Genomic DNA, 20,897 nt, shown 5'->3' with positions numbered 1-20,897 from the left:
CAAAGACATAGAACCAAAGACTTTGTATGCTTTATTACTTTCTCTCTCCAACTAACCTGCCACTTTCAGTGATCTGTTGTATGTGTATGGCCAGATATTTCTGCTTTTACATTTACTTTAGTTTTACCTTTTACTCTGTTAATTTTCCATGTTTTTCCTACCAAAGTGCATCACCATCTACCTCTGTGCATTGAAACACATCTGCCACATATCTACCCACTGCACCAACTTCTCAATATCCTTTTTGGAGTTGCACATTGTCCTCTCAGTTTATAATTCTTCCAAATTTCAAACTAAGTTTAATAGACTTTAAGACAGTCTAGTAAGAACACAGAAATTGCTGGAAAAACTTATCAGATCTGGCAGCATCTATGGAGAGAAAGCAGAGTTAATGTTTTAGGTCTAGTGACCCTTCTTCAGAAGGGCTCAGGGTTCTGCAGAAGGGTCACTGGACTCGGAACATTCATTCTGCTTTCTCTCCATTGATGCTGCCAAACCTGAATTTTTTCAGCAATTTCTGTTTGCGTTTCTGATTTCCAACATCCACCATTCTTTAGTTTTTTGTTCAGTAATAAATATGGCCTCTTGTGGCCTCCATCTTGAAAATGGTTTTATAAACAATTTCTGATGTAGAGATGTTTAAAGCAGAAATGTGCTGACAACCTTCTGTTCCCAGCTGATGTTATTAATGGACAAATCTGATCTCAGACTGAAACCTGGCTTAATGGATCATGCTTCGTTTTGGTAACTCTGTGGTCTTTCACTGAAATGTAAGCACACAATTTTGCAGATTTGGTTTTAATAAATTGCAAAGTAATTGAAACATAGAATAGATCAAACTATTTACATATAATACACCTTTAAAGATTAAGAAACATGGTAGAAATAATCCCATTACTCCCAAAACACTCCTTTACATATCCTTAAAATGACCCTTGTACAGCACTCCCACCAGTGAAAAATGTCTGTTAATACCTCGATGGGCTTAACCCATCTCTGACTTGAACTCCTAGTCTGCAGCTAGTATCCTAGATCCTAGCCAATATCCTTGCATGTAAAAGTTTTTCCTTAAATCTGAACCCTCTGGTTCTCCATACTTCCACCAATGGGCATATCTAATTTCTTCCTGACTGTTTCATCACAAAGGAAAACAGTTTTAGTTTTTCCAAACTAGCTGCGTAATTAACTCCTGATCTCTGGGATCATTCTAGTGACTTTTACTGACCTCTCCGAATTGCCTTCAAAAGCTTACTAAAGCATCATGCCCAGAACTGGATGCAATATTCCAGTTAAACTGTACCAGTGTTAACACAGGTTTAATGTAATTTTTTATTATAATGTAGGTTAACTTAATTTGTCCACAAAGTTCCATAATCCTAATTTCCTTGCCTGATCAAAAACCGACCAATCTCAATTTTGAAAGAAGCTCCAGATCTTTTTGAGTAAAGAAGCACTTGATAACAATCCATCTGATAAGCAGCACTTTAAGTTTCCATCCTTTTCTCCTGATCCCATTCTCTGGTTAATTTTCAGTCCTATATATCTAACTCCCCATGCAATTTGTTAAAGATGAGATGCTGACACATTTTGAAATGAAGTCAAAAGAGAACTGAAGAGCACGAGAATAGATACTGACCAAAAAAACTGGGGAGAATGCTGTTACTATTCTTGGAGATTATGCTATAACTTTTTATGTTCATGTCGGGACATATACAGGGGCATGGTTTCATGTCTATTCTGAAGGTAAGTACTTTTGTCAGTGCAGTATTACCTTTGTCGTGAGAGGGTGTCTCTTTAACTCGGCGGTGAGGATGCTACTCTGTGCTACCGCTGAATCACAACTGATGCTCAGTGTACAATCACTTTTTCTGTTGTTGAAACTGCTGTGAATAATGTAGAGTTACCTGTTATAACGACACGTCAATCTATATGTTAGCACAGCTAATGTTTCCTGTCTCTCTGTACATTGTTTACTTGGACTTTATTGTATGCAAAGTGGTTAATTATCTATAATGTGGAAGCAGATATGATAGGGGGGGCATTTAAGACACTTTTAAGTGAGCACGTGAAAATGCAGAGAATGGAGGGATGTGAACCAAGGGATGGTAGAAGGGATTAGTTTAATTTGGCGCCATGTTTGGCACAACATTCTGGGCCAAAGGGCCTGTTCCTTGTGCTGGACAGTTCTAGGTTCCACCGTAAGTGATTGTCCCCTATTTTGACCACTTATCCCGAATATTCAAAAGGTCCCTACTTCAGTGGTTACCAATGGACTCCCAAGTCCCACCTTTTATTGTTGTCATCACACCTCTAACAGTCACTTTGTCATTGTCAGCCAAAATGCTCCTTTTTCTCTTTTAGGTGTTGATTCTGCTGGTTGACACTTCATCTGGATTCAAAACCCAGCACTTTGAAAGCATTTCACATTTCAGTGCAAGTTGGGTCTAAATCTTGATGGATTGGACATAAGGGAGTTGAAATATTGTTTAGATTGCAAATATGTGTTGTAGTTACCGATCAGATGAAATGTTAAATCAACATTCCAACTGCCTGTTCAGGTGGATGAAATGGATCCCATTGGCATTATTTTGAAGAAAAGCAACACAGTTGTCCCTGATGACTTGGCCAGTAACTCTTCCTCAATTAACATCACAAAAACAGATTATCTGACCTTTGTCAGATCGTTGGTCACACTCAGAAAATGTCAGTAGAATACAGATAGTAATTTGTGAGGCTGACAACCAAAGCACAAAGAGGAACAATTTATACTTCATTCTCCAAGTTTCTTTGCTTTCTTTCCTTAATGAGACTTAAATTCATGATTTGGTTCTCGTTATTGATTCCACACCTTATCATACTGAATACTTGGACCAATTTGTGCTTCCTGCCAATGATTTTTTAAAAATGTTTCCTCTGACCATTTGCTGTTTAAGTAAAGGATAATGATAATAGGCTATGGACTAAACGTAGATAAATAAGATTAGTGTTGTTTGGTTTTTGTTGGTCAGCATAGACATGGTGGACTGAAGGGCCTGTTTCTAGGCTGTATGATTATATAAAGATTTGCTTTCACATTCTAGATGCTTTATATTTTAAATCCTTGTTGGGTAATCTCTGTAAAGCAAAATCACTGGCTCGGTAACATTAAAAGAAATACATTAGATGTATAATATTAATTACTCCTTAGAGAAAGTGATCTATGTCTGCTCCCTCTACAATAATTAAGAGGGTGCTTGTATCCTGCTTCTGAACTTGTGGCAATGTTTGATCACTATGAAGAAATACATAACAATCTGACAAGATTATATTTGATTCCTTTTCTTTTGTTCCAGAAGTGCACAAGCATGCCCCTTGCATTTCAGTTGGCAAGGTTCAAATTGGAAACTGAATGGCATACCATTGTGTTTTCCAGATTACTGTCGGTACAAGTTGATACTCAGCCATACCTGGCAGGATTTCCTTGAATTAAAATGAAAATAAAGAGTGATATATAATGCAGCAGGTCTGATGCTACTATATTGTAACTCTTGCCAATAAATAATATATAGTTTAGAATATAGTTAATATTTAACATAATAGGCGAAGTAGGAGTGGGCCATTTAGTTCCTGGACTACTCCATCATTCAAAAAAAATTGTTGGCCTATAAACTCAACTTCACTATGCTGACTGATCCCATTTCCCACAATTGCTCAAAAATGAAAATCTATGTCTCAGTCTTGAGTACACAAAATGACATAGCATCCATGGTGCAGAGTCTTTCAAAAATATACATCCCTCTTGTTCATGAGAGTTTGGAGAAGATTTGTGGCTCAGATTACAAGTTTGCTCGCTAAACTGGTAGATTAATTCTCAGATGTTTCGTCACCATGCTAGGTAACATCATCAATGAGCCTCCAGTGAATGTTGCTGTTGTATCCTGCTCAGTATTTATCTGTCTCAGTTTGTCGTGGTAGGTGACAGCATGTCTGGTTGTGTTTCTGAGAGGTTGGTAAATAGGGTCCAGATCTGTGTGTTTGTTCATGGCATTCCAGTTTGAATGTCAGGCCTCTAAGAATTCCCATGCGTGTCTTTATTTAGCCTATCCTGGGATGGATGTATTGACCCAGTTGAACCGGTGTCCCTCTTCATCTGTGTGTATGGATACCAGTGATAGTTGGTCATGTCTTTTGGTGGCTAGCTTCCTGACTGTTTGTCCAATGTAATGTTTGTTGCAGTCCTTGCTGGATATTTTGTACTGAGTACCCAATAAGCCCCGACTGCCGATTCCTGAACAACAGACCTAAACAAGAAGACACAACACGCCCAAAGACTCTAGCCACCCTACCATACATCAAAGACATCTCTGAGATTACCAGTCTATTCTGGCCATTAGCATTATGGTAGTCCACCACCCTACCACCAAGCTGAAACAGCTCCTGTTAAATTGAAAGGAACCCATATCAACAACCAGCAGAATGAACGTCATATACAAAATATCCTGCAAGAACTGTAAAAAAAGATTACATTGGACAAATGGGCAGGAAGCCCACCACCAGGATACATGAGGAGCAACTAGCCACCAAAAAACATGACCAACTATCATTGGTATCCATATACACAGGCGAAGAGGGATACCAGTTTGACTGGGTCAATACGTCCATCCTAAGACAGGCTAAACAAAGGTATGTACAGAAATTTCTAGAGTTCTGGCATTCAAACTGGAACTCAATTATCAAACATATTGATTTGGACCCCGTTTACCAACCTGTCAGAAAAAGAATCAGAAGTGATATCACCCATCATAACAGATGAGAATAAATGAATAGCAAACAGGACAGGACACCTGTACTTCATCAGAGGCTCACTGATGATGTTACATAGCATGGTGACGAAGCTTCTGAGAACAACTCAGCGAGCAAACCTAAAACCCAAACCCCTCTTGTTCATCTTAGTCTTCAAACTCATCATCTCAGTTTTAAATGATCAACTCCACAGCCTGCACCAATTCTATGTTTTCCAACATGGGAAACAACTTCTTAGTATATACTTTGTTAATTCCCTCAGAATTGTGTGTTTCAATTAGATTACTTTTCATTCATGTGTATGCCCATTCTCAGCATAGACTAGCCCTGTCTTCTTAGAAATCAACACTGTTTTGAAGGCAAGTATATCCTGCATTAGATTGGAAATCAAAAAATACACAGGACTCCAGATCTGGTCTCACCAATGCTTAGCACAAAAACAAGAACACCTCATTATTGTAGCATTCCAAACCCAATGCACTGAAATCCAACCTAGTAATAATTTGCTGATTACTTGGTCTCCCAACATTTGAACTTTGTTTATTTTATGAGTGCACTTACATTGCTTTCAACATCAATGTTTAGAAGTTTCTCACCATTGCTTTTAAAAACAAAGCATTCTGCTTTTCAATTTGATCTTCACCTCTTATTTCATCGTCTTTATTTTCCCCCTCAACCCATCTATTTCCTTCAGCAGCACCATTGTTTGTTTCTAACAGCATTTTGCTCCATCTATGTTAGAATTGTCAGTAAAGTTGGATGTTGTGTGTTACTTTTGGCACCGTCATCTTAGTCATTAAAATACTTTGAGCATCACAGTGCTTCCAGCCAGACCATTTATTTCTGCACTTGATTTCTGCCTGTTATCTAATCCTTTATTAATATATTCTCAACAATCTGTCAGTCGTCTAACCCTTGTCTTGTGCAATAACCTTTTTTGTGGAACTTAGTCAAATATCTTTTTTCAAATTCAAATATGCTCCATTTAATTGTTCCCCTTTACCCTGTCATTGCAAATTCATGACTAATCAATTTGTAAAACAAAATTTCTCTTTTCTAAATCATGTTAACTCTGCTTAATCATATTATGATTTCTAAGGGCTTGTTTAAAAGTATATTGCACTATTTTCCTGATGGCTGTCAGTCCAACTGGCCTGTGCCTGTTCTCTATTTCCTTGAATAACAGAATTACACTTGCGTTGGAGTCTGTTGACAATGGCTAGAATTAAGAGCATTCTGAAAAATCAAACCCTTGCATCTAACATCTGTGTGGTTAGTGTTTTAGAAACCCAGGAAATATATCATTAGATGCAGGGGGCTCAGAGATTTTGTCATAACTAGTCCCTAGGTTATTTTGTATTTTTCTCTGCTGTTGTTAAATATTTTATGATCCTTCCTAAGCTGCCAGTTGGTTGTTTTTACTAATTTCATTATGTTGCCTGTCATTTTCCATGAAGACAGATACAAACCAAATTTTTGATCCTGCTATTTCAAGATTTTCCATCATAATTTCCCTTGTTTTGACCTTTGAAGGGCCCTATGTTTACTTTTGCAATTGAGTTCTTCATATACTTGTAGAAATACTTAGTCTGTTTTTATATCTTTTGCTTATTTATTTTCAGCCTGCCTTTCTATCCTCAGCAGTCTTTTGTCATCCTTAGCATCTTTCTAAAACTATATGAATCCTCAAATTTATTTTTTCTTTGTCACATTATGGGCCTCTTTAAAACATAAACTACTTTGAACTTTTATTGTTAGCCATGACCAGATCATTAATTTTAAAGAAGCTTTTTGTCTCAGTGAAATTAATCTTATTTGAGAATTTGAATTATTTTGCTAGATGCTGTTCACTGTTCATTTACGTGCACACCATTTCATCCATCTTGCCAGTGAATCGTAGCCAACTATGCCTGTTGTACATATGTAATTGGTTTTATTTAGACTTAAGACTCCTGTTTTGGAATTACGTTACTCAAACCTAACATAAATGTGTCATTATTATGATTATCCTTCCCCATAGGATCCTTTGCTATGAGATTGATTACTAAGTAGAAGATCTAAGCTTATTAGTGTTTTTATTTTTTGTTTTACATGTATTAAACAGTTGCTCACTCAACAAAAACCAGAACGAAATCTGTGACCTTCCTGGTCTGTGTTTTCCACTGTCAAATAATTCAGTACTGATTGATTTCTAGAGGTTTTAATGCAGTAATTCTGCTGAAAATGCTCAGAAGTTAGTTTATTTAACTTTTTAAGTGGAAATCCTCAAGAAAATGTTTATGAGCATTATAGATTTTTGTATTTGCAATGTCACACTTTCTCATTTTGTTTTACTCTTCTATGTCAGTTGAAACCAGACATCACATGACAGCCTTTACCCTGTATGACATTGTTACGATACTGTCCACTTACCACAATGAGGTTACTGTTGGTAAGGCATTTTACTAAAGAGTGGAATAATCAAGCTGAATAGGAGGAAAGTCACTGATCTTGGCATGGATAGAAACACTGTAAATTTAGTCTACTATGTCTTAGTTACAGGATGCAGTGTCATTATAGTTTAAAATATTGAATTTAAATTTTTTAAAGTCTATCATTCATATTGAACACCTGATGGGAATTGCAAACAGTTTTAATTAGGGATGGTTAGATTCACTTCATGTTAAATTGATGTAAATTCTTCAATTTATATGTAACTAGTTTTGAGGCTGCAGATCACGTGTAAATGAAGCTTCCTTTTTTGTCTTTACATATAGTCCATTTCTTGATAATGAAATAAATGTTTGTGATGTCTTTAAGTTTATTAATATAGAATAGGGCTGTGAATAAGAATGCCAGCATTTGACTCTGCATTGGCCTTTTCAAAGAGGAACCAGTTTTTTTTCCCTCTCTCTTGTGCACGCGCACGCATGTACTTTACGTCCCTGCAATGTTTCTATCCTTCAAGTATTTATTCACATGCCTTTGAAGGCTGCTATTGAATCTGTTTCCATTATTCCATCAGACAGCCCATTACTGATCGTAATCATGCTTTCCGTTTTTTTAAAAAAAAGGCTCCATTTGCAGACAGTCAATGCCAAGTGGAACATCACAGGAATTTGAAATGTCCACTTGCTCAAAAGAAATAAAGCTTTAGGAGACTTAGTAAATTAGGATACTTCAAGCATAGCTGCATTCATAAATTATTTTTAATTAAAATACAACTTTCATATTGGTGTTCTTTTCTGACTGGTTATGTATTAGATATATGTCAAAGAGCACTGGCTCAAAAAAAACAACCTATACGAATCATTACCATAAATCTTTCTAATAATCAGAAGTTGGGATAATATGATTTAGAAATTTAATTATTTTCTTTCAATTATCACCTACATTTATTGAACCTCTTGCATTTCACTTTCAAAGTCTGCCCTCTTGTTATTGACCTTCTACTAAGGGAAACAGCTCTCTATTCATTCTGTCCATACCCTTCATAACCTCTATAAGGTTCCCCCCCTCAACTTTTTCTGTTCCAAAGGAAACAAATCAAGGTTGTCCAGTCTCTCCTCTTAGCTGAAATGCCCTATCGCAAGCACCATCCTGGTGAATCTCCTTTGCACCAGTGCAATTGCATACTTCGTATATTGTGGTGACTAAAACTGACCATAAAGCATAGGAGCAGAAATTAGGTGATTCAGCCCATTGAGTCTGCTCTACTATTCAATCATGGCTGATAAGTTCCTCAACCCCATTTTCCTGCTAACTTACCTTAACCCTTGATCCCCTTGAGACTCAAGAACCTATCTATCTCAGTCTTAGATATACTCAACTGCATACTGCACTCCAGCTGTGACCTAACCAAACTTTTGTGCAGCTCCAGTATAACCTACCTGCTCTTCTAATCAATGCCATACTAATAAGGGCAGATGTAATTTATGCCACTTTATTCATTTAACTTGGCCTGCCACCTTGAGGGATCTGTGAACAAGCACCCCAAGATCCCTTTATACCTCCTACCTTCCTAGTGCCTGGCCATTCATTGTGTATTCCCTTGTCTTGTTCTTTCTTTCAAAGTTTCATCACCTCACATTTATCAGGGTTAATTTTCATCTACCACTGATTTGCCCATCTGACCAATCTGTTTATTTTCTCCTGTAACTTAACACCTTCCTCTTTACTGTCTACCACTTGGCTGATCATCACATCATAGAGTCAGACAGCATGGAAGCAGGCTCTTCAGCCCAACTCATCCATGCCAACCAGGTTTCCTAAACTGAACTAGTCCCATTTGCCTGTGTTTGTACTGTATCGCTTTAAATCTTCTCTATCCATGTGTCATATACACTCAAGTAATAGTTGAATTTTTTGGCTACTTTTTATGGTTGAATTTTTGGGGTTGACTATTACATGGATACTACTTTTGAGGGGCGAAATTTATGCCTGTCAAAATTCTTACTGTATCATTAACGGAAACCATTTACAATATTGAAAAGACATCTGGATGGGTATACGAATAGGAAGGGTTTAGAGGGCTAAGTGCTGGCAAATGGGACTAGATTAATTTAGGATACCTGATCAGCATGGATATGTTGGACCGAAGGGTCTGGGACTATGCTGTACAGCTCTATGACTATAAGCCCAATTGATCTCGAAACAAATAAAGAGGGAAAAAAGAATTATGGTCATTCTGAAAACTTGAAGAAGAGCACGACAGCAAGTGGACTGGAAGACCCGAAGTGGAGCTGAACAACAGTAGACTGGAAGGTCGGAGTGGAGTGCAACGGCTAGCCCACTGACTCATAAATGTTATTTGTGAAGAACTAGGGTCAATTTTCACACACTATATATGGAAAATTCCAGACCTTTTGACCAAAAGTAAAGGGTCGACTTTTACATGAGATTAACTATTACTTGAGCACATACAGTACCTATCCAAATGTCTTTTAAATGTTTTAATTGTACTTGCCTCTACCACTTTCTTTGGCAGCTCATTCCATAAACGCACCATCCTCTTTTTGAAAATGTTGCCCCTCAGATCCCTTTTAAATATTTCTCCTCTCACCTTAAACCCATGTCTTCCAGTTTTTGGACTCCCCTACTCTGGGCAAAAGTCCTTAACTATTCACCTTATCTGTGCCTTTCATGATTTTATAAACTTCTATAAGGTCACTCCTTAGTTTCCTAGGGTCCAGGGAGAGAAGTCCCAGCCTATCCAGCCTTTCCTTATAACTCAAACTTTTCAGTCTTGAGAGCATCCATGTAAATTGTTTTTGCATTCTTTCCAGTTTAATAATAATCTTCCGATAGCAAAGTGACCAGAATTGTATGCAGTACCTCCAGTGTAGCCTTACCAATGTTTTGTACAGCTCTAACATGATATCCCAACTCCTGTACTCAGTGCTGCAACTAATGAAGGTACGTGTGCCAAATGCCACCTTCACCATGCTGTCTACCCATGATGCTGCTTTCGAAGATTTCCAAGGGACTATGATTAACTGTGTAAGTCCTGCCCTGGTTTGTTTTACCGAAATGCAACACCAAAATGCCATCCACAAACTTCCTTATCAACCCCCTTGATTCTCATTTACGTTTTTTTATGAATATCACGAAAAAAGGAACCCAGCACTGATCCCTAAGGTATGTCACTGCACACTGCACTGCAATCATCCTCTGCCTCCTGTCCCTAAGCCAAGTTTTAATCTAATTTGCCAAGCTGTCCTGATCCCAAGAACTTTGACCATGTGGGACTTTGTCAAAGGCCTTACTAAAATCCATATAAACTACATCAACTGCGCTACCCTCATCTACACACTTGATCATCTCCTTGAAAAGTTCCACTAGATTTGTTAGAAATTTTCTCCCTCTAACAAAGCCATGCACACATATAAATTTGTGGGGTGTATTTGCACTTGCAGGAGTACGTTTTACTTTGCTCAAAAACTGCGCGAATCCATGTAAGATTCTGTAAATCCGTTTTTTAAATTAGTATCAGTCTGACCATTGTGGCACAGACAGCCTCAGAGGAAGCTAACACCTAGGTATAAACAATGACTGCAGATGCTGGAAACCAGATTCTGGATTAGCGGTGCTGGAAGAGCACAGCAGTTCAGGCAGCATCCAAAGTGCTGATGAAGAGCTTTTGCCCGAAACGTCGATTTCGCTGCACTTTGGATGCTGCCTGAACTGCTCTACTCTTCCAGCACCACTAATTGTGAAAACACAAATGTAAATTTACAGCACATTCTGGTTAATATAATGAAATATTTTTCTGTATGCACTTACTCAGTTACAGCGTCACATCCATTTAACAAAATCCCCCTATCGGTTACACATTACCAGTGTATTCAAGAAATACTGAAGCATAACCGATTGTTTGTGGCAATTATTTTTAATTATCTAAGACCATAGGCAGCGCAACTTTGGAAACAGCTAATGTGATAGGGTGAATGGCACACTAGTATATGTAAATGCAAGTGCAAAATTTGCTTGAATGGCTTGCATGCACTTAAGTGTGGAAATCAGGTAGATTGTTTGATGAAGCAGAGGATGGGTGAGGGCCTTTCAAAGTTTGCTGTTCTGTGGAGCCTACCTTTAAAAGAAAACCCTGTCTGTTCAATTGTAGATGCTATTGCAACTGCAGCTTGTCACTGAATTATATAAGTCATTACAACTTGATCTGACATCACGTGTTACTAAATATCAGTACAGCACTAAGAGCTCAATCAATGGGCCCAATGTTTGTGCGAAGATTTGTAGCTCGGGTGCTTGTTGTAGTGGTTCTGTTCGCCGAGCTGGAAGTTTTCGTTGCAAACGTTTCGTCCCCTGGCTAGGAGACATCATCAGTGCTGTGGAGCCTCCTGCGAAGCGCTTCTTTGATGTTCCTTCCGGCATTTATAATGGTCTGTCCTTGCCGCTTCCGGGTGTCAGTTTCAACTGTCTGCTGTAGTGATTGGTATATTGGGTCCAGGTCGATGTGTCTGTTGATGGAGTTTGTGGATGAATGCCATGCCTCTAGGAATTCCTTGTAGAAAAGGATAGCCAACTCCCATTCCTAGACGTAATAGTACAGAGAATACCGAACGGAGAATTCACCACAAGGGTACACAGGAAAACAACACACACAGACCAAGTCCTAAACTATGAAAGTAACCACCCCAACACACACAAACGAAGCTGCATCAGGACACTATTCAAAAGAGCTACAACACACTGCAGTACACCAGAACTGCAAAAAGAGGAAGAGGAACATCTATACAAGGTATTCGCCAAAAACGGATACCCGCGCAACTTTATCAACAGATGCCTAAGAGATAGACCACGGAACGAGGACATGCCACCACCAAAAGGACTAGCCACACTACCATACATCAGGAGCGTTTCAGAACTGACAGCCAGACTACTGCGACCCCTAGGATTCATAACGGCACACAAACCAACAGCCACGCTCAGACAACAACTTACTAGAACAAAGGAGCCCATACCCAACATGAGCAAAACTAATGTAGTTTATAAAATACCATGCGAGGACTGCACAAAACACTATATAGGACAAACAGGAAGACAGCTAACAATCCGCATGCATGAACACCAACTATCCACGAAACGACACGACCAGCAATCCCTAGTAGCCACATACTCAGACAACAAGCAACATGAATTCGACTGGGAAAACACTACTATCATAGGGCAAGCCAGACAGAGAACAGCCAGGGAATTCCTAGAGGCATGGCATTCATCCACAAATTCCATCAACAGACACATCGACCTGGACCCAATATACCAATCACTACAGCAGACAGCTGAAACTGACACCCGGAAGCGGCAAGGACAGACCACTATAAATGCCGGAAGGAACATCAAAGAAGCGCTTCGCAGGAGGCTCCACAGCACTGATGATGTCTCCTAGCCAGGGGACGAAACGTTTGCAACAAAAACTTCCAGCTCGGCGAACAGAACCACTACAATGGGCCCAATAGTATGCTGTGAAGATTTTTTTGGGGATAATGTTCTTATAAATATTATATTGACCTTTCTGTAATTGTTTTAATCTAAGAGTTTTTAATTTCTTATGGATGATATATAGTGAACTAAACTTGAGATTGTATACACAAAAACTTGACTGTGGGTCTGCTTTAACTTGAATCATTATGAATTAAAAGGGGATGTGAGAACTATATTACTGTACAATTCCTTGACCATGTTGTAGATGCACCTAGTCTTAAATAGGAATTAAGCAACTGTAATGTGCATAATTGACTGCTGAGCAGTTGAGATAAGCTTAATAGCTCAAAGATATAGAAGAACAGCAGGGTTGATACTGTTCAGTCATGTCGCCTGTTCAAAATTCAGAAATCTGGAATAAGGTGGACAACGCTTAAGAAAGGTGGACAACGCTTGTTCAGATGTGCTACAGACTGTGTATTGATTGGTAAATTTCTAGTCAATGATGAAAGAAGCATTGTTTGAATTACATCTGGAGCAATAATTTAGGCAAATAACCGAAATGACTAGGAGAACAATTAGAAAATGACCAACTCTAGTATGAAATGACCAAATGCTTAGTATGAAATTAATAAGAGATAATGAAGTCAAAAATTGATGTTAAACTATTAAAAGACAGACGTAAGCTAAGAAAGGATCCTGCTCAAAAATAACTAGATGGAAAAGCTAGTGAACAGAACTGATTAAAGTATGAGAAAATGGAATGTTTAAAGCAAAGGATTAAAATAAAGATCTGCCAAGTTTAACATCTGGCTTGAAAAATATTAGTTAAGTTTGATATTGGATACTAAAATATAACAAATTTGGTTATCGAATTAAAAATGCTTCATTTCACAAGATAAACTGGAGAAAAATTGAGATGTAGTGGTTAAGATTCAAAAATGTCAGTTTATGTTCTAACAGTACATCATTGCAAAAAATAAGGCTGAAGCATTTGCAGCAATCTTCAGTCAGAACTCCCAAGTGGATGATTCATCTTGGCTTCCTCCAGTGATCCCCAGCATTACAGATACCAGTCTTAAGTCAGTTTGATTCACTTTGTGATGTCAAGGACATTTGGAGATACTGGATATTTCAAAGGCTGTGGGCCCTGACAACATTCCGTAAATAGCACTGAAGATTTGTGCTCCAGGATTTGCCACTCCCCTACCTAAGCAGTTGCAGTACAGTTACACCACTGGTACTACCTGACAATGTGGAAAACTGCCAAAAGCAGGGCAAATCCAATCCAGCTGATTACTGCCCGTCACTCTAGTCTCGATCATCAGAAAAGTAATGGAAGGTGTTGTTAACAATGCTATCGAGCAGCGTTTGGTGGGCAATAACTTGCTTGTTGACGTCTAGTTTGGGTTCCACCAGGGCCATTTAGCTTCTGACATCATTACAGTCTTGGTTCAAATATAGACTATGGAGCTGAATTCCAGAGGTGAAGTGAGAGTGACAGCCCTTGACATCAAGGCTGCATTCAACCAAGTGTGGCATCAAAGATCCCTTGCAAACCTGAAATCATTGGTATCAGGAGGCAAACTCTTTGCTAGTTAGAGTCATATCTGGCACATAGGAAGATGTTGTGGCTGTTGGAAGTTGGTCGTTTCAGCTCCAGGGAATCTATGCAGGAGTTTCTGAGGGCCAACCATCTTCAGCTGCTTAATCAATTACCTTCCCTCCATTATAAGGTCAGCAGTGAAGATGTTTGCTGATAATTGCACAATGTTCACCATTCATGACTCCTCAAATATTGAAGCAGTCCATGTTCAAATGCAACAAGATCTGGACAACATCCTGGCTTAGACTGACAAGTGGCAAGTAGCATTTGAACCACATCTGCCAGGCTATGACTATCAACAATAAGAGATAATATAACCAGTGCCCCTTGCCATTCAGTGGTGTTGCCATCATTGAATCACCCCAATATCAACATCCTGGGGGTTACCATTGACCAGAATCTCAACTGGACTTGCCATATAATCACAGTGGCTAAAGAACTGGTTAGAGGCTAGGAAAATTGTGGCAACTAACTCACCACCTGACTCCCCAAAGCTTGTCTATCATGTACAAAGTGCAAGTTGGGTGTGTGGTGGAAAACTCCCATTTGCCTGGATGGGTGCAGCACCAACGGCACTCAAGCAGCTTGACATTGTCCAGAACAAAGTAGCTTGTTTGATTGGCACTATATCCACAAATAACCACTTCCTCCACCACTGATGCTATTGGGAGCAGTGCATACTATTTACAAAATGCACTGCAAGTATTCACCAAAGATCTTTAGACAGTACCTTCCAAACCCACAACCATTTCCATCTAGAAGGACAAGGGTAGCAAATACCTGGAAACACCTTCAAGTTCCCCTCCAAGTCACATATATCGCTATTCTGTCGCTGTCACTGAGTCAAAATCCTGAAATTTTCTCCCTAATGGCATTGTGGAGCAAGCCATAGCAGGTGGACTGCAGCAGTTCAAGAAGGCAGCTCACCACCATCTTCTCAAGGATAACTAGAGATGGGCAACAAATACTGGCCAGCCGGCGATGCCCACATTCCACAAATGAATAAGAAAAACAGGTAGAATAAGAAATAAATCTCAGCTGAACAGGCTGGTTTGCAGTAAGACCAAGAATATCCTGTTACAATTAAAGTATTAATAATATCACACACAGGTTATTGAATAGGTTGTGAGAATGAAGGAAAATATGTATATTTTTGCAATATAATGATTTTAGCAAAGGACAACAAAGGTGATTTCAGTGAAGCTTGGAAATAATAAATAGATCAGGCAGTATCTAGAGAGAGAAAAGTCATCTTAATGTTTCAGGTCTGTGACCCTTTACTAGACTTTGTGATAAATACTCCAGGTTCTAGAGGCCAAAGCAGCTAAAAATATTGGAAGCCAGAAAAGATTGTGAATAAGATCATTAAAGTGTAAGGGTAATTACAAAAGAATGAAGGCACATCCTAGTTGGAGTGGACTGAGAAAAGAATTCATCAGCAAAGATGGCTGAGTAAAAGTGACTGACTTTCAAGAAAATAGTTCATCCTCACAGGATGGACTCTAGGAATGGGAGAAGCCAATAATGGTTAACCAGAGATGTTAATGCTAGTCTTAAATTGAAAGAGAAAAAGTATACTGGACAAAAATTAGCGATAAGCCAGAGAATTGGGAAAGCTTTTTAAAAAAAACCACAAAACACAACTAAACAAAAAAGAAAGAGTTGAACTTTGATAGTAAACTTTCAAGTAATAACAAGGGCAAGTATAGGAGGAACTTCATTAAATGTACAAAAATGAAAAGAGAAGCCAAAGTGAACATAGTTCCTTTTGAGTGATGTTGGGGTAGTAATAATAGGGAGACAGCATAGGCAGAAGAGTTAAATACTTTTCATAGGAGAAGACTCTAATAGCAGTCCACAATATTAATAACCAAGGGTCAAAAGGAAGAGAGGAAATAAATGCAATTGCTATCACTGAAGAAAAATGTACAGGGGAGACTAATGTGGCTGAAGACTGAAGTCCCCTGGATCTGATGGGCTGTATCATAGGATTTTAAAACAAGTAGCTACAGCGATAGTGGATTGTGGTAATCTTACAAAAATCCTTAGGTTCTTGAAAAGTCTCAGAGAACTGGAAAACTGCCAATGTGACACCTTTATTTGAGAGAAGGATTGGGACAAAAATAGATAGCTATAGGCCAGTTAGCTGAATATTTGTTGTTGTTAGAATCTGTTGCAAAGTTTGTAAAATCAGAGCAATTAGAAATACATAATATGATCATGCATAGCCAGCATGTCTTCACAAAAAGAATGTCATGTCTGCCAAAATTATTAGATTTCTTTCTGAAGGTAACAAGTGGAATAGATAGAGGTGAAGTAATGTTATACATTTAGATTTCCAGAAGGTGTTTGATAAGGTACTGCAAGTTAGAATACTTAATAAGAATTCATGGTGTTGGAGGTAATATTTTAGCATGGTTAGAGGATTGGCTAACTAATAGAAGATGGTTGGGATTAGGGGGGTTTCAGGATGGCAACCTGCAACTAATGGAGTGCTACAGTAATTGGGGTGACAATTACTTTATACTAATGACTTGGATAAGGAAAATGAATTTACTCTAGCCAGGTTTGCAAATGACACAAAAATAAATGGAAAGGTAAGTGGTGAGGGTGACACAGCCTGCAGAGAGAGAGAGAGAGAGACTGGTTGAGTGAGAACTTGGCAGATAGAATATAATGTGGGAAACGGAGGTTATTCACTTCGCAGGGAAAATAAGAGGAGCTAAATATTAATAAAATGAAAAAAGTCTGCATAAAGCTACAGCACAGAGGGAGTTTGGGGGTCCTTGTGCATGAATTACAAAACAACCCAGCAAAAGGTTCAGGTAAAAGGGAAGACAAATGGAATGTTGGCCTTTATTGCAGAGTGATTGCTGTATAAAATTAGGGAAGTTTTGCTAAATCTATACAAGGCATGATTTATACCACACCTGCAATACTGTAGAAATTTTGGTCCGTTTGTCTAAGGAAAAATGTACTACCATTGGAAGCAATGTAGAGAAGGTAACTAGATTGATCCCAGCTATGGAAGGACTGCCTTGTGAGAAGAGGTTGTGAAGATTAGGCTTGCACTCACTGGAATTTGGAAGAATGAGAGTTAACTTATTGAAACATACAAGACTCTTGAGGCACATGATGATCTGGAAAGGTCACTCATTTAAGACAGAAGTGAAGAATTTCTTCTTTGAGGATTGTGAATCCGTAGAATTCTTTACTGTAAAGGCTGGATTGTTAAGCATATTCAAGGCTGAGCTAGATCATTTTTAATCAGTAAGGGAATCAAGGGTCATCAGGAAAAGGCAGGAAAGTGGAGTTGAGGATCATCAGATCAGCCATGATGCTATTGAATGGTGAAACAGCCTCAGTGGGCTGAGTGGCCTACTTCTGTTCCATATGCTATGTCTTCAGAGGTAGGCCATTCAGTTTGTCGAGTCTTCTCCATCTTTGAATGAGATCATGGCTGATCTGATAATCAGTTATTGTCATGTTACACTGAATTCCTATGTAAAACATTGGAGGTTATTCTAAAAATAACAAATGGTTGTGGAGAAGTTTCGATTCATTTTTGGTCAACAGCATTCTTCTACTTCATATAATTTCTGTAAGAAAGCTATGGAGAGGATCTGAAATTAATTGATTAGATGTGCAATGGCCCTGTGGAACATATTTGCAATATCAATGTACTTGATCTTTTCCAGGTTTATAGTACCTACTCAAATGATGACTATGATCGACGCAATGAGGAAGTTGACCCTGTGGCTGCTTCAGCAGAATATGAGTTGGAGAAGAGAGTGGAAAAAATGGATGTTTTTCCAGTTGAAATTGAGAAGGGTAACTATTTAAATGACTGCGTCTTGATGAAGTTTCAAGTATTTATTATTTAAGTGTATTTTGTTCAGGCATTTATTGCCAATCAGTAATTGCATGTGGAAAGATATTTGTCTTTTCCAATACATTTATTTGATGCTAGCTAGCTATCTAATGTAGAGAAAGTAGTGAAACAAATACGTAGCATTAACTCATAATCACAATTGAAGGCGCCATCATTCTTTAACTTGAACATAACTTTACACAATCACATCAATATTCATGTCATCAAGCAGAGCACCATCACAAATCTGTGTGAAAATACCTCAGGCTGCTTTCTCCATATTTTGGAAAAATAGTTAAGAACATGAAAGCTTTCATGATTGTGTAAAGTTATGTTCGAGTTAAAGAATGATGGCGCCTTCAGTTGTGATTATGAATTAATGTTAAGTATTTGTTTCACTATTTTCTCTGCAGTAATTCCCAAAGGGGGAAGAACATGCATAAAATGCACTACCTATCAGCAGGAAGTTTATATTGAATAACGTTTATGACACCAATCCTATAAAATTCTTTTCAAATCCTGAAAATGTTAAGACTCCACAACATAAACCAAAGTTTCATAAAATATGAAGCACATAGCTTTTACTATTCATATTTGCTATCTACACAATACAACCTGTTGCTTATCTAATATAAAATTGGTCTCACTTTTCAATCTCACTTCATGGTTTTTTTAAAAAAATGCTAAGACAATTTTCAGCTACTAATCACTTCCATTCTAGAATTAACTTGTTAACTTATGTCTTGTTGCATCTCTCATAATCCTTAAAATTTTCCTTAAAGTGAAATTACTAAATTATGAGAGAGGACGTAATAGGAGGTAAGCAGATGGAAGAGACTTGGAGTAGGATTAAGAGATAGAAAAGAGTTTACAACTACATCTATAGTTCTTTATATGACCTTGAATAGTATCTGTGAAATGCTAAGATTACGCAAGTGGCAAAGATGTGAATTGGATATTTTACATTGATACAGATTGCAGTAAACAAATATCTGAGATTATAGTGAATGTTTTGCATCCCTGTGGGACAGTTCTCTGCAGCAATATGCCGCAGAGACAACAAGAAGATATTGCATACTAGATTTAGCAATAAGACTGATTTATTTAACAGCTTATTAGTGTATGCACATTTATTTAAAAGCCAAATATAATTGAGATCATCCCAACATTTGAAAGAGACTCAACAGCTACTAAGATTATAAGTTTAGATATAGTTTAGTTTAATGATCTGTGATTAAAACAGTCTGCAGCAAGCTGAAAATGTCTGTTAATGGGTAAAATGACAGAGGCCTGAGAACTGTTCCAAACAGGCATTTAACTTGAGACAGAATCTGTTTATTCCACCGAAGAGCAAGAATTCTATTTGCAATTAAAAGCAGCTATAGATGATTAAAGGGCTATGAGACGATGTAAAAGAAAAGTATGCAACTTCAAAATTGACATTTTGTCACAAATGAGAAAGCTACAATGATCTGTAAAGGATGACAAAGCCAATGTACAAAAGGAAAATAGAATCAAAATTGTAATGGCTGTTAACATCAACAAACTTCCACAATTTCATTAAGATGAGGATAATTAGAAACAATGTGGGCACCTTAAATTGCTCATGGTGGTATGTATGTGAATTTAAAGAAACAGCAGACATGCTGGTTATTACTTTGGGTCAATATCTACAATAGGGGAAGAGGTCAACATGCAGGATACCCCAAGGAAACAATTATTGAATTGGAATAGGGATAAAAAAAATTAACAGAAGCAAGATGGACAAATTAATGACACTGAAGACGAGGAAATCCCCAGGAGTTGATGGTTTCCACTGGGGATTTTAAAGGAAGTTGTTGAGAATATTGCAGATATTTCGATTATAATCTTAAATCCTGTTCTCTGGATTCAAGAACTATTTCTTTAGATTGTTATTTTTCTTAAATAACAGACAGACACGCACAATCTTTCAGAAGTAAATCACTGAATTAAAATCCAGGCATACATACATGTTTAGCCAGAAAATAAGAAGAGTCTACCATTAGGAATAGAATGACTGAGCACATAGAAATTTTTCGGTTGACCAGAAAGAGGTAGCGTGGATTTGTAAATGGTAAGTCGTGTTTGAGAAACCTGATTATCTTATTTGCTTCCTTATAAAAATACATTGTTCAGGGAAATGTCAATATCTGCCATTTATATGGATTTCCAGAACGTATTTGATGAAGCTTTTCATAAGGTACGTGTACTTAAAATTGAAGCTTGTGGAATTAGAAGCAAGTTATTGACTTGGTTAGGAAATTTATTGGACAGCAAGAGAGAGAGCAGAGATACTGGGCAGGTACTCTGTTTAGCAGGATGTGACTAACCATCTCCTGCAGGGTTCTGTGATGAGGACTCAATGTTTCCCGCAATCATTAGCAACTTTTATAGGATAGAAAGTTAATTTAAATTTGTATTGGTGACACATGGATGTGAGCTATTTTAAGAGGTACAACTTGAAGGGCAGTTATAAGTGAGATTGATAGACTAATTGATGGACAAACGTCACAAGTAGCTTTGAATACAGTCAAATGCAAAATAATCTATTTTGAACCTAAAAAAAAGTTACATGGTGGATAAACTGGAAATAAATGAAGGTTTAGGTGCATGAATCATTTAAATTTCATAAACAACTACAGAAATAATCTCTAAAGTCTAATGGATTATCGGCCTTTATATATGAGGGACTTGAAC

General features: G+C 37.8%; 1 protein-coding gene across 2 annotated transcripts in view; it reads left to right on the top strand.

Annotated features, from left to right (window-relative positions):
* Positions 1–20,897, top strand: part of ppp1r9ala (protein phosphatase 1 regulatory subunit 9A-like A) — a 115,874-nt gene that overhangs the window by 24,660 nt on the left and 70,317 nt on the right. For both annotated transcript variants that reach the window (XM_060827298.1, XM_060827297.1), the window contains exon 3: positions 18,007–18,139. In XM_060827298.1, coding sequence (XP_060683281.1) covers positions 18,007–18,139 — 133 coding nt within the window. The remainder of the gene's footprint in view (positions 1–18,006; positions 18,140–20,897) is intronic.

Source organism: Hemiscyllium ocellatum, chromosome 7 (assembly GCF_020745735.1).
Source record: "Hemiscyllium ocellatum isolate sHemOce1 chromosome 7, sHemOce1.pat.X.cur, whole genome shotgun sequence".
NCBI classification, from domain to species: domain Eukaryota; kingdom Metazoa; phylum Chordata; class Chondrichthyes; order Orectolobiformes; family Hemiscylliidae; genus Hemiscyllium; species Hemiscyllium ocellatum.
Note: the sequence above shows the minus strand (reverse complement) of the source record. Positions and strands in the feature narration are given on the sequence as shown.